Source organism: Crotalus tigris, unplaced genomic scaffold, assembly GCF_016545835.1.
Source record: "Crotalus tigris isolate CLP2741 ecotype Arizona unplaced genomic scaffold, ASM1654583v1 scf7180000019120.420415, whole genome shotgun sequence".
Taxonomy (NCBI): Eukaryota; Metazoa; Chordata; class Lepidosauria; order Squamata; family Viperidae; genus Crotalus; species Crotalus tigris.
Genome location: NW_024097386.1, coordinates 1 through 15,217, shown reverse-complemented (window position 1 = coordinate 15,217; position 15,217 = coordinate 1). Strand labels below are relative to the sequence as shown.

The 15,217-nt window shown below is 38.1% G+C and overlaps 2 protein-coding genes across 5 annotated transcripts in view; one reads left to right on the top strand and one right to left on the bottom strand.

Moving 5' to 3' along the window:
• The window catches only part of ILDR2 (immunoglobulin like domain containing receptor 2), a 68,642-nt gene extending 65,920 nt beyond the window's left edge, over positions 1 to 2,722 (bottom strand). Inside the window, exon 1 of one of the 3 annotated variants that reach the window (XM_039359761.1) lies at positions 2,606 to 2,722. Coding sequence is in view for 2 of the 3 variants with exons in the window: in XM_039359757.1 (XP_039215691.1) it covers positions 1,544 to 1,676 (133 nt within the window). In the remaining variant the exon portion in view is untranslated. Of the gene's footprint in view, positions 1 to 1,543; positions 2,369 to 2,605 lie in introns of those variants that run through there. The other 2 variants (XM_039359757.1, XM_039359758.1) reach the window with 2 other exon arrangements.
• LOC120315439 (protein maelstrom homolog) lies at positions 2,606 to 11,654 on the top strand. Of its 2 annotated transcripts, none has more exons than XM_039359768.1 (9): positions 2,606 to 2,767; positions 3,910 to 3,993; positions 5,812 to 5,902; positions 6,681 to 6,836; positions 7,280 to 7,321; positions 7,942 to 8,069; positions 8,955 to 9,009; positions 9,097 to 9,238; positions 11,552 to 11,654. In XM_039359768.1, exons 1-9 carry the CDS (start codon positions 2,636 to 2,638, stop codon positions 11,616 to 11,618), a joined length of 897 nt encoding a protein of 298 aa, XP_039215702.1. In that variant the 5' UTR covers positions 2,606 to 2,635; the 3' UTR covers positions 11,619 to 11,654. The 2 variants fall into 2 exon arrangements, with proteins under 2 accessions (XP_039215702.1, XP_039215703.1); XM_039359769.1 differs by lacking the exon at positions 2,606 to 2,767 and adding an exon at positions 2,776 to 2,958.
• Positions 11,655 to 15,217: the final 3,563 nt, after the last annotated feature.

Genomic DNA, 15,217 nt, shown 5'->3' with positions numbered 1-15,217 from the left:
GTTTCAGGCTGAATGTGTTATAAGTGATCTACTTCAAAAACAAAAATAGCAGGAGACACTTAAGATACCCTTATATGTACTGAGGTTAGACCAGATTCTAACAGATTGGATTATTTCAACACTGTTCAGAAAAAGCCTCACGGTAGGTAAAAACTATTTGTCATGAGTTATCTTCAAGACACATTGTGATCTACTGTCCACAAAGAGGCAGTGGAACGTGACTAGAAAGTTATGTACAGATTTATAGAATTTCTCTGTGTCTCCTCTATTATTCTGCCTGTTCTCTAAGAAATTGCTAACATAATAATTTATTAAACTTGTATGCCACCTGATTTTCAATGAATCTGGGTAGCTCACAATTACATCAAACCAATAAAACATAAAAAGATAAAAACTGATAAGAACGATGCAACCAGGGTCTCACTCCTCATTGACTAAGGCCTAAATGAAGAGCTATTTAATGCCATTTCCTTTTGCTTTTCTTTCTAGGCACATATGAAGAACATGTTCTGTTGGACTCTTATCATACATGCTGTAACTAGTAGATAGATTTTGCCTGTCCCTATAAGTTGAATAAATTATATATTTTTATTTCCTTTCTATAAAATTATAAAATTGCTTTGCTAATCCTTTGTCTTATCCTGGAAAAAACTGTCTATGTGATTGCTAAGGATTGACTTGATGGCACATAATCATAATCTTTGTTTGGATTTAATTCACACTCTCAGTAATGATGTAAACACACCCAATGCTTCAATCTCCATCCAAGAAGTAAGTTGAGTGAGTGCAGTGATTTGAAACAGGCTTAAATTCCAAGTACTTTCTCACTGGCTCAAAGATAAATTAATAGCACTTCAAATCGGCAGGGGCCCAATGTCCATAGTAGCAATAAATAAATATGTGGGAAGTCAGCCCTCCCCAGAGAAGGAAATATTAAAAAGGCAGAATATATTTCCTCACAGAATCTTAAAAAGGCAGAAAAGCATGCCCAGTTTTTCTTAATAGCCCCAACTCTTCCTCACCCAAACAAAAACCAGCCTCTGTAGAAATGCAGATATCATAATCCATTCAAGAATGTTGGAGCCAGGAAGCTGGAGCTGATGTGATTAAAAAGACAAAGATCCCTAGAATCAACAACCTCTCACCCCCCAAAAACCCAATACAGGACATAGCCATCAGCCACAGCCCGGGGAGACAGGTTATAACCTTTAGGACATAATAGGATTAACCCAGCACCATCAGAATACCAGAAAGGCATACTCAGAGTCAGGTCAAAGTACATGACACAGGAAATACAAAGCCTCAAACAGGAACAACTCCAAACACAAAAGCCCAGGAAGGTATAAAAACCTACCACTCCCAGCAACAAGTGGTCAGCTTTCCCAGAGCGGTGCTTCTGTCTGACTTTGCTCTTCAATAAACTACACCTTCTTTCTAAAGCAGTCTCCATTTTGTTTATTGCCAGCTTGGACTGGACCAATGAAGACTTTTCTTTTAACAAATAAATAAATATAAAAAAATTAATAGGGCCAGCTTGGTTTACCTGTTAAGGCAGGGATCCTCAACCTGTGGGCCATAAGGGGATTGCAACTGGACCCTGGAAATGGCCTGCGAGTGCACTCATGAACATCCCCACTTGCACAAGCAATGGGCAAGTGTGTGCCCACAAGCTCCATTTGACTAGAAACCAAGAAACAGTGAGTTCTAGTCCCACTTTAGACATGAAAGCCAGCTGAGTCACTTTGGGCCAATCATTCTCAGCCCAACCACTTCACAAAGTGATTGTTGTGGTAAAGAAATAGGAAGATGTATTAGGCATATTCACCACCTTGAGTTGTTTATAAAAGTGGTAAAAGATGGCTATGAATGAATGAATAAGTAAAAATAAAATATGCTATGTTGATTCCTTCAGTAAGTAAATCAAGATAAAAAATTGCGGAGGTGAGTTTTTGGTTTCTATCCTCCTTATATTAGATCTGTTGCCATACTGTTAACTTTATAGTCTTCTTCCACCAAAGGTTCTACAGTATTAACGAGTGGGAGTGGGGCTTTACTCTCCAAAGGTAACATTATGTTGTTTGTTCTAGCAAGAATAGAAAAACAAACATTTGAACAGACTATACACCTCGGTCCTTTCCTTTTTGTTCGCATTAAAGGTACTCTTTTTGCTTTTATTTTAAAATACTGAACAGTCTGTTCACCACGGTTGCTTTCTCACCCATTTTTGAATAACCAAACAAATAACCGTTTTTTCTCCAATACCCTAGCTAGGCATTGGGACAGAACTCAAAACTGAACTCTTGGTAGTTATTAGAGCTACAATACTTCGGCTATAAAAAATCGATCTCTTTCCTCCCAAAAGCGATCGAGCCGACTTTTGCAGCCCAGATAAGGAAGCCTTAAATAACGGTCACTGGGGGGGGAGGGGAATTTGAAAGACCCTGGAATGAAGACAGCAAAATCATTCCCGACTGTTCAGGCGACCAATTAACTCCTTCGGCCCCTCTTTTTTATTTCTCGTTAGCCACGTGCTGCCTCGGACACAGAAGGGCGGAACAGGATTGGCCCTTTCTTCCTTCAAAAGACGACCCGCCCCTCTCTTTACCCGCTTATTTCTCCGCAGGCGTGGTGCGAAATGGCGAGCCGTAGAGGATCGCGCAACGCCTATTATTACTTCGTGCTGGAGAAGCTGCCGGAACTGAAGCGGCAGGGCCTGACTGTGACTAGCGTCGCTAGCGCCATTCCGTATTGCTCCGATGCCTGGGCGGTGAGGGAGCACCGGGGACCTGAAGAGAGAGTCTTGGAAATGGCCACCCCTTCAAGTTGAAAAGACCTGATATTTCCTTATTCGTTATTTATAGCGTCTTATAACGTAGTCCGACCGTTCCTAGTATAATACTAGGAAATCTTTTATCTCGCCACTACGATTCTTTGGATAACGCTAGAAGATGCGTTAAAGTGAGGCAATGGAAGGTTGCAGAGTTAAGAAATAAAGCCATCAGATCTGGAGGGCAAAAATCAAGCCGATGGTTATGTCGGTTTCTTTTAGATTTTTGCAACTGAGATCTGGTAGCCATAGTTACAGGTCTTTCTGAAATGGGGCTTCGTGCTCATTGCTAAAAAAAGGCTTCTTCCTAAATTTAAGACATTTTTGTTCTTTGCTGCTTTCCAAACCTTGCTGAGGAAAGCTGCAAAATGTGAACACCTGCTTAAACTCTTTACAACAGAATTGATCTGAGTAAACTTTCCCAAGCACTGTAATTCCTGGTATTTAGCCATATTGATGGGACTGGCAAATTTGCTTTCTGACCTAAGCAAGATTTGCTTTCCAAATATTCCTGCATTGCTAGAATGCTTAATGTTAGCAATAGTAATTTCACTATTATAAAATAGAATTTTATTTTGTTAGATTTTTATCCTACATTATTTTATCGGAAGCTCAAGGCAGCAAACAAACCTAATACACCTCCCTGTTCCTATTTTTCCCCAAAGAAACTATCCTGAGAGGTGAATTGGGTTGAAAAAGTGAGACTCTGCCCATAATCATTTCATGCCTAAGGAAAACTCCTGTTTTCTAGGCAGCACAACTGTACATAAATTGTTTCCTACCTCAGTTTTTGGATGTAGAAAAAAGATGCATTACTTTTAAAATAATTCTTAGAATGATGTTTCAGCCTTTCACTGACAGTATTGAGAATAATGTGGGTTAACCTATTACATAACACTTGGGAAAGAGCACCATATGGAAGTTACTGGACTTAATCTAACATTTGACTAGACTGAAAGTTAGCATGTTTTACTTTCCCAAATAAGTACTGCCCAAAACCTGTTGGATTAAGTCAGTGGATGATTTGGCAGAAAACATTAATAGATAACGCAAGGCTTTTTAATTGTTTTTTTACTCCTAAGATGCTTAATGAAGAGCAAAAAGAAAAGTATGCAGAAATGGCTCGTCAGTGGAAAGCTACCAAGTCAGAAGTAGTAGTAGAAAAGGTAAATAGAAGAATGAAATATGTAAAGCCTGTAAATATGCTTATTTTCAAGCACAGCTGAGTTTAAATTGGAGAATAAATAATAAAAATTATCTGTAGGTATTTAGAGAAAGATATTGAGTGAAGGTTTTTGTTGGATGGATTCTGCATTTTTTCCCATGTTTGTAATGGAGAGCAGATTAGCCTAGATTCATCTCAGTAGATTGAATTTTATAAAAATATGAAGATAACTACAGTGGTTATTTAGCAGCCTATGATTATGTGCTATCAAATTGTTTTTGATGCCTGACAACCATATATATTTTTTTATGATTATCCATAACCTTTTTTTTTCAAGTCTCCCAAATAATGCACCTGTTGCCACTGTGATGGAGTCTATATCTACCTTGCTGCTTATAATTTTCTTTCCACTTTTCCCATTATTAGAGCCTTAATGTCATATTTATGCATTGAATTTTTTCCTTGCTACTCTATTAAAAATAGAAGGGAAGTTTCAATAGCAAGGTTTCTAGTAATGTTTGGAAATATGTGATATAATTACTTCTAGGCCCTGCAAGGATATTCAGAATTACAAGAATAGAAGGAAAAATGTAAAAGTAGAGGTATTACTGTCCTTCCATTCCTAAAGACTTTTTTTGCTCAACTGTGGAAAGGCAAATGGCATGGCTCCTATTCTGATAACATACAGATGTATGTGTAGCTTAAAGCAATGTTTCTAGAAACTTAATTTATTTTAGTGAGTTGCCTAGCATTCTTGATAGTGTTAGCCCTGCTGCGTTTGCATGAAGATATTATAAACAGATATACGCATAATAAATTCAATAATGCTGTTACTATTGCATTCACATATACATGTATACAACTACACATTTACATGAATGACAATTCCATATACCAGTAGTTCTTGATTTATGGCCATAACAGAGCCTGCTTGTTAACAGTCACAAGTCATGATGGTTGTTAAGTCAGGTGCCCATGTGATCACTTAATGACTTCAGTTCCTGCTCTCTTTATGGTTATTAAGCGAATATGTGGGCTGTTAAAAGGAGCATGCGGTGCCTCCGGTGAGGTTTAACTCAGTATCCCATTACAGTACCTCCTCAACTCATATATGGCCTCCTAGGCCTCACCTACCCTCTGAAACACCCCGTGTTCTGCTTGGGTCTGATTTCCTTCCCCATTGAGTCCCCACAGGCCTTGGGCCTGCTTCTCACCTTACTGGATCTAGCTGCAATGAATTATGACCACTCCTAAACGGTGCCCATTTCAGGACTGTGCCCCATGACCTCTGTACTACATAGGGAGGCCAAGGGATGGAGTAGCCAGCTCTCCATTCCAAAGTCAAATCTCCTGAATTTTCCAAAATGGCACCGACTTCTGCAATTGTGTCAAGCAGCCTCCGTGCAGGAAGACTACACAATTCCTGCCTGAAGGGATTGTACAGAGGAAAAAAATGCCCAAACAGGCCCAAGATGGGATGGAGAAAGATAGACAATCTGCAGTCATAAGGATGGGTGAATTGCCAAATACCTGAATTTTGCTCATGTGACTGTGAGGGTGTTACAGCAGCTGTAACTTCAGGCAGAGGTCATACATCCTTTCATTTGGTGCTATCATAAATTAGAACCATCGCTGAACAAATGTTCGTTAAGTAGAGGATTTTCTTATAGTTCTGTGTGGTATGTATCATGGCATAAGCTCATTCACAGGTTTCTATGTATATTGTCAAATCAAACATAGCATTGTGCCTAGAAAGGAACATTCTAGATATGTTTTTTCTTGATTTGGTAAATATTGAATGAACAATTATTTTTTTTAGCCACCTAGAGAAGTCCCAGTACCGTTTCCTACTCAAAGTCAGGATACGATTCCTGTTACAAACCTTACAAGTCCATTTAAGTATGAACAAGGTAAAGTATAGCTTAAAGACAACCCATCTCTTGAGCAGTTTAGTCTAAATATTTTGTGAATGGGGTAGGAGTCAAGTGATGATATATGTATCAGGAGAAGTCCCAAGGAAACAGTAGGAAAAATTATAAAAATGAAATGTATATGAAGTAAGGCCTTAATACTGTCCAGGAAATGTAGCAGCATGCAACGAATGAAAAGGGCCTGATTATAGGATAGGTCAAGTAAAGCTATTGAGCTGATGAGATAATCACTACTAAATGAATTGGAACAAATGGTAATTAGTATTGGAATAAGTTATTTTGACCTTGTGTTTTTGTTTACATTGGTAACTGCTTAATCCTTATTTTATGAGTTGACATTAATTCCATGAACTATTTTTAATTATAAATCATTTCATGTTATTTGTGGTTTTGTATTGTTTTGTTTTAACATTTAAATGTTTCAAGAATTTTAATAAAAGCAGAGATTGAGAAACAATATGAAATGTAACTTTAATAGTTAGGCCAATAAACCAGGATTTTAGTCAATGAAATGCAGACAATATTCAGTTTTCTAGGGTGAAAGCTAGAATCCTATATTAGGTATTTAAAATGCTTTTAAACATACCAAATATTTATTGTTATTTATTAAATTTTTGAGCCTCCCATGTCATCTAGAAGCAATATACATTTATATATACATACATACATACATACATACATACATACATACATACATACATATATATATATCTCACATAAAATATATTGCTAATTTGATTTAAATAATTTTTTCCAGTTGTGCTCGAAACTCCGTTCTACTTTCTGAATATCTTCAGTCATGGAGTGTTGCCCCCTCACTGTAGTCAGCGTTTCCTCCCTTGTGAAATTGGGTGTATCAGATATTCACTTAAGGATGGCATAATTGCAGAATTGCATCATTTTATAAATCCTGGTGAGTGTTGAAAAAAGGAGAGAATGAATTTGTTCTGATTCATCTGAAAGTAGAAGGGGCATAGAGATTTAGTTCTAGTCTAAAAGAAATAGGTTTCAGTTTGTTCAAGCAATCTGGTTTAGTAACTCCTGCATACTGAAAAAATAAAAATTGTAATGGCCAAAACTCTTTGACAATATTATTCTGACTAATTGATCATGATCAAATAAATATTATATCTCCAGAAAAAAAAGTGTCTTGTCAGTGCAAACTTCCTATGATCTTTATTTTTTTATTTTTTAAAATTTGGCTAATGTCTTGGAAGAGAAGTACAGGTAATTCTCATTCAGTGACCATAAGAAGTTGGCACTGAATGTGAAGGGACAGTAAATTATAGGTATTTGGGTAACAATTTAGCTATCCTACAAAGTTAATATATTTTGTTTGATTTTGGTGTTCTGCAGGAGAAGTACCACGAGGTTTTCGGTTTCATTGCCAGGCTGCAGGTGAGTATTGCACAAAAGCTGAAGCAAAGAATTAGTCAAGAAATTTGAATAAATTTTTACTCATTTTTTTCCTCATTGCAGTTGGGTATTATATCCGATTTTCTGAAACATTTGATTTTACCTGTATAATTTATTCAGTGTAGCATGCCATTGTTAAGAAACGTCAGCAACCTCACAATTATATACCTTTTTTAAAGCTTTCATTTAGTTTTTTTTAGCTCTCATTGTGGTACTTGTATTATCTGATCTACAGAATTGATTGAACATTTAATATTACATTTTTTCGTAAAATTCAAGCTAGAATTTTCCCCTAAATGATAAAGCAAACTGTGTTTATGGGTAGTACTTTAAATCAATAATATAGCAGAGTTCAAATGATGTTATTTCAAAAAGATGCCTTATATAGGGACATTTTATTGTACGTTTATGACAAACATTTTTACTTGTCTATGAGACTAGTTTTGTTCTTATTGAATATTTTAATAAAAATCAAATGGTTAAGATATTTGAGCTTTGATCATAGAGCTGATATATAGAACTTATAATCTATAAGTATGCTTAAGATTAGAATATGTATGAATGATACTTTGCATCTTAAAATATTTCAAATATTCCTTTAGGTGATGCTACTCATAAAATTCCCATATCTGGATTTGATATTACAACTGCAAGTTACTCAGTTGTGTTGCATGACCTATACGCGTTCATCAAACCACAAAGGGGCAACTGGCCATCTGTATATTGTAAGGTACATTGACTTGACATTCAAATTTCTGAGAAGTAAATAAGAATATCCATCCAAATATGTTTTCACATAGAGGAATTCATCCACAGTGATAAAGCCTTTTGCTTACATTAATTAATTAAAAGGCATTTGTTAAGCTCATCTAATCTGAGCTTTCAGAGTTAAAAAAAGTTCTTGGCTGTTTTGTTCCTCAAACATTTAAGAGTAGAGAGGTGTCTGATGTTTCTACCATTATTTAAGTATTCTAATCCTTGTTAACTTCATGTAAACCAAGGTCAAAGTTTGAGCACTACATCTCCAACATTTGACCCACTATTAAAAGATTCACGTAGGTATCAAAATCATTTCCATTTAAGTTCATGTGCTATCTATCCAACTGTCTGCCTGTCTGTTTATATTTTACATTTCTCAACTGTCCATCTTCCTCAAAGAGGGAGTCTGGGCAATGTACAATAAAGTATCAAAATATAGAACACTATAAAAATTGAAATGTTAAGTTAAAATTTTAAAATTAAAAAAATTCAAAGAGGCAAAAATAATTAAATCTTGTTAAAAATTAGTTGACAAAGGCATAGGAAGGCAATCATTCTAATAACTTATTCCTTGGTTTTGAATACTTAGTTTGTGTAATACATTGGTAGTTTATAAATTTCTATTATGTTGTACATAATTATTTGTATTTATTGTTGTTTGGAGATTTGGGGGCTGTTGATCCATATGTGCAGAATGCATCAAATGGCATTTTAGCTAATCTTAATGTGAAGATGATCTAATTAAGTAAATTGCAGCCATAATAGATTTAAGACATTTCAAGAGAAAGCAAGTTCTTCTGTTTCTCTTCAGTATCTACGTAAATAGATATTTAATTCCAAATTTTTATTTTTGTAGTCTGATGATCTCTTCAGAGTTAACTGGTGCCTAAAATATATGGCTAAAGAAACAGGTAAGAAACTGCTACCTTTATAATAGAGAAAATATTGTTACACATATCTTTTAATAGCCTTGATGTTAAAACTTATTTTCTTAATAGGCACAGTCAATCATCTAAAGCTTTTAAATGTGGAGGATCTTGTTGTGGAACTGTATCATCAGAAACTTCAAAAAGAACCTTCTAAAACTTGGGTGTGTAACACACTGGATGCCTCCATGTGGGATTACTCAGGAAATACTAGGTATATTTTCTAATCTTCTCCCTTTTTTTTCACATTCTGAAAAAGCCATAAATTTGCGCTTCTCTCTTGCATGCTTTATCTACTCTAAATAACATTTTTTTTTCAAATTACACCTTAATATGGTTTTGATCACTCTTTACCTTACTGCATAATGTTCATAGAAATAATTATTTCAGTTTGTATCTTGAAACTCTCAGAATATACAAGACCATTAGCAGGGGAATAGAGTACTTTTAAAATTATGAAGGGATGCATTATTCCTGTGAACGGTGAGGGAAAAAAATCTTCAAGTAATTGAATTTAATACTTGATGGTTAAGATTCCCAAAGATACCACGCTGATACTGTATATAATTGTTTTGCCACCACATGCATTTATGACTGTTCCAGAACCCCACATTTATTTCCTCCTCTGCCCATTTCAGTTACACCTTCCCACCTATTCCTCCCCCTCCCCATATTTCTGTCTTTTTGGCTACCCTACACAGCATGATTGAGATGAAAAATCCATTGTCTTCTACTGTTGCCCTCTCTGTTCCCAGCTTACATTTGCTGTTGTCTTTGTTTTGCCTGTCCTCCACTGGACTCACTGATACCAACCAGCCTCAAGATCTACTGCATGGGGCCTCTGTCAGCCATGCTCTCTGCAGGGTGTCCCTCACCAGTGCCTCCCTAACTGCCAGGCTCCTGGTGGACTTATCCTACTTCAGCAGTTTTTGCTCCTTGCAAAAATACCCCCTTCTTGCTATTCGGTGGAAGGCTCACCCAGGCCAGCAAGTGGCATGGAGAACTTGCAGCCCTGTCCAGGTGGGCAGCAGGATCCAGAGAGCTACTCTTTAGATAGCTTCCTCTTTTGTGCAGGACAGCAATAGAATTTTATGCAGAGCATTTAGAGTCCTCTCTAGGCCAGTGACAGGCTGAGATTGCTGGTGTCTGGCAGGTCTACCAGAAGCTCTGCAGCTAAGGTGATGGGGTGTGGGGGAAATGAATCTAGTGCCAACAGAGTCACTGCCCACTCTGTGACAGCTGTCAGAGTGCAGTAGAGGAGAGGTGAGGCAAAGAAGACAAGGGTTAGTTGGGGCGATGGGGAACAGCAGCAGCAGGCAGGTGGTAGAATATGATGCCTACCATCTTATCCATGCTGGGCAAGTACATCAAAATAACAGAGATGGGGGAGGAGATAGGTTGGTGGAAGAGTTGAAGTGGAGAGGCAGTTCATCTAGGGCAGGAAAAATGTTAGATCCTTGCCTAACAACTACATTCTGGGCTCCTATCACTAAGTAGCCCACTTGTGATGTTTTGTTTAACTGTGTTGCTTAGTGACAGAAATTAGGGTTGTAACCCAAGAACTACCTGTATTCCATGACTAGAATTGGATAAAAATGTATAATAACCTAAGTACATTACGTAAATCTTGAGCAAAAGCACAAAGTCGTCTCTTTGAGGCAGTGCTTCTGGAATCTGGGAAAATTACCCCAAATTGGGTAAAAATATTTTTTCTTTAGGTACCAACAAACCTATTATGCCTCATAACAGGCATATTTAAATTGACTTGCCAAGTGCACTAAATTAGAACATCTCCCAAAGTATTCTTATTAAGATGAAAATCAATGAAATTATCAAGGATAATTTGTTGAAACAACGTAAAGATCATTCAGCAATGTTGTTTTTAATGATACAGGTTATCCTCAAGTTAACATTCATTTAGTAACCGTTCAGAGTTATTACGGTTCTCAGAAAGGACTTACGATCAGTTTTTGAAGTGTGATAGGACTTTCTGATAAATGATTTTGGGTAATGAAAGAAAAAGTTTGGAAAGCACTGGTTTAAGGGATTTAACAAAATAGTCAAAACAAGAAGTATAATGTTTAATCTGTTAAACAGTTGCCAAAAGTTTTATATTTATACATAGAGTGAACAGCTAATAATTACTGTGGGAGTGATTTTAGTTATTTTTTTCAATAGAACTATAATACTTAGATATTGTGTATGTGTAAAATATGTACACATGTATATTTTAAATTTACCTTTTTAGCAAGTTTTATATTTTGATGCAGAAAAAAATAAGATTAACCTAAGTAGATTTGATTTTAGTCTTCTAGCTAAAATAGACCTAGACTTTTGAGATGCTTTTGAAAATGTTTAAAAATCTTGAACTATTTAAATAGAAAATTGCAAGAGCACCTGTACTTAGTGTTGGTTCCCATGCATTAGCTCAACATTATTCATTTTTTTAACATTCCAAATTCTGTCTAATTGTTGCAATATGTATTTGAAATTCTGGATTCATTATAAAAATATGGTTTATATTTAGGTGTCAGTGGCACGAAAAAAATGATATTGTATTTTGTGCTCTTGCTACATGCAAGAAAATTGCGTAAGTATACATTTTTATTTTACTTTGTATAAAGTTTTTGCACTTTGGTTAAAAATAAAAAGCTTTTTGGTATAATGGTTAACAAGAAGTGAGAAACTGAAAGACTGACTTCTAGGGCCACCTTAAACACAAACCAACTGTGATCTTGGGCCAGACACATTCTTTCATCCCTAGAAAGGAGGCAATGACAAACCAGTTCTGAAAAACCTTGCCAAGAAAACTGTAGGGACTTCTCCATGCAGCCTCTAACAATTAGACACAATTGAATAGAAGAAGAAGAAAAACTACTTTTTTGGAATGGAATGTCAGTTGTATGATGTCTGAGGTTATTTTCCAAATAATTTGTGGACTTTTCTGACAATCAGCAATTATCTTAAGGTTCTGCTATTTTTGTATTGATGATGTTAAAGAAAATATATTTTAAGTTAATCTAACTAAAATCAATATTACGATTTAGTGAATCATTTCTGGTAATGGAATTTGAATTGCCGTTGCTCTCAAATCTCTTGAGCAGATTTTGAGGGGAGGCAGGAAGGAAGAGAGGATTCAAAAATGTTGTGTGAACAGAACTTTTTGTTGCTAAATTCTACCCAAGGTTTTTGATCTTAAATTCCCAAGTGTAAAGTGCTAGTCAACTACTAGGCTTGTATTATCAGTAATGTTAAATGTTAAGTAAGAGGATATATCTATAATTTGTGATGTCCTGATTGTTTTCTTTCTTTTTAAACATTTCATGAATGTATGTGTGTGTGTGTGTGTGTGTGTGTGTGTATATGTATATATGTGTGTATATATATATATTATATATATAATATATATATATATATATATATATATATATTATTGGAAATAAAAACAAAAACATGACTCTTGGGAATATTCATGTTAGTCAAATAGTAATGATCACCAAGAGAGTATCTATAAAAATAGAATTTTAATCCACCGAGCTTTCGTCAAACACAATTGACATCGTCAGGGTTAAAAGGTAAGTGCCGGGGGAGAGTCTTATATACAGCTGTTTAGTGTCTGCTTCCGGCTCCTGGAGCGTGTCATAGGCCCCAGCTGATCGGGTTGGGTCTCCAGCCTACATCCCACATTACTAGTCTGCATTCTGTCATAAGTTGTTTCAGAATTGGGAGTCCAGATCTTTTTGCCTTCCTTGCTCATAGCCTCCCCCCCACCACCATCCCACACACGACTTCCCTCTACGAGTGGGGGTGGGCAATTATCACTTTCAGTATCCTTACAAGCCTCACGGCTATTTTGGTCTTGTTTATCCGTCTCCCGGAATTGTGCCCTAGATTCATAACCCCCGCCCATATTGTTCCTCCTCCCCTCCTTCTTCCCCTGGGTTCCCCTGTACGGTCCGCTGTTCGTTCCCACACGCTCTGTCTTGCGCACCGTCAAGATGTTTTTTGTCGTTGTCCAACCGGGGGACCTAACGCAACTCATTGAGCTATGTCTTACAACCTACTTCTCCTTTCAAGGGAATATATATGAACAGGTCAAAGGTACACCGATGGGCTCCCCAATATCCAGCGTGGTGGCAGAAGCGGTTCTACAACAATTAGAACACGAGGCTATGACCCGTCAACAGCCCAAGTTTTGGGCACGGTACGTTGACGACACTTTTGCGGTCGTCAAACGAGACCATTTAGCCGGCTTTATGGGAGTATTAAATTCAATATATCCGGACATTAAGTTTACGTTGGAGGAGGAGGTCCGGGGCTCGATAGCCTTCTTGGACGTACTGGTCCAACGTTCCCCAGATGGAACTCTAAACACCAAGGTCTATCGGAAGCCCACTCATACGGACCGCATCCTCCATTTCCATAGTAATCATCCGGCCTCCCATAAAGCCAGCTGTATTAAGACCTTGTTCAAACGGGTACAGTCGCACTGCAGCACCATGGAAGCTAAGGCAGAAGAAAGAAAACATCTATTCCGCATATGCCGAATGAATGGGTATCCCCCGAGGTTTATTAAGCGACACAGTATGGCACCCGGACTACATAATGGACAATCAAGAGAGGACCTCCAGACACGGGTCACACGCGTGTCACTACCGTACATCAGAAACGTGTCAGAGGCTACAGCCAGGCTTCTGGCACCCCACAACATACAGGTAGCCCACAAACCCACCCAAACCATACGAGCTAAGGTGATGCGCCCCAAAGATCAGCTCCCCACCGCCGAGAGATCAGCCATAGTTTATAAAATCAACTGTGCGGATTGCCAGAGTAATTACATAGGCGAGACCTCGAAAAGACTTAAGACCCGCCTACATGAGCATAGGCTAGCCATTAGACGGGGTGAACAACACTCCCAGATTTGGGCTCATGCAGTAGAATACGGCCATCGTTTTGATTTTGAGAATGCCCAAATCTTGGCTAATGATATCACAAAAAGAGGCCGCTTATTAAAAGAGGCATGGTTCTCAGAAACTGAATCCATCAATAGGCGTGTGGATTTGTGTGCAGCACACCAGGCTCTGAAAATATGGAATGCTGGTAGCCGCATTAACCGGGAGAGGGGACTTAATTCAAAGACTTACTATCCAGAAGACATCGCTCGACCCCCCTCCTCATATAATCACATTAATGCAGCCCCCACTGATGGCCCCCCCTTCTTGGAACAACTACAGACCAGTCCTGGCAGACAACTGCGGACGGATTCGCCACGATCCGTAGAGAACGGAACAGCATGGAGATGGAATGGAAATGGATGGGGATTCGAGAAACTGGAAGAAAAACGGAATACAACCAGGTCCGGTAGAGATGAGGAGAACGACGATGAACCCCCCCATGAGGAGGCTACCAGACACAGCATGACAACTCGATCGCAATCCAGCAGGAGAATGCACCCCCCTTCGACACCCCCAGCGCAAAGTTATGGGATGAAACAGCGACTACAATTAAAGGGGAAGAGCACCGTATGGAGTGGGAATGGAGAACCAAGGACGGACGGTAACGTTGCCCACCGGCAACGGATGGAACAATGAGCCACTGACAATAGGACAACGACAAAAAACATCTTGACGGTGCGCAAGACAGAGCGTGTGGGAACGAACAGCGGACCGTACAGGGGAACCCAGGGGAAGAAGGAGGGGAGGAGGAACAATATGGGCGGGGGTTATGAATCTAGGGCACAATTCCAGGAGACGGATAAACAAGACCAAAATAGCCGTGAGGCTTGTAAGGATACTGAAAGTGATAATTGCCCACCCCCACTCGTAGAGGGAAGTCGTGTGTGGGATGGTGGTGGGGGGGAGGCTATGAGCAAGGAAGGCAAAAAGATCTGGACTCCCAACTCTGAAACAACTTATGACAGAATGCAGACTAGTAATGTGGGATGTAGGCTGGAGACCCAACCCGATCAGCTGGGGCCTATGACACGCTCCAGGAGCCGGAAGCAGACACTAAACAGCTGTATATAAGACTCTCCCCCGGCACTTACCTTTTAACCCTGACGATGTCAATTGTGTTTGACGAAAGCTCGGTGGATTAAAGTTCTATTTTTATAGATACTCTCTTGGTGATCATTACTATTTGACTAACATATATATATATATATATATATATATATATATATATATATATATAT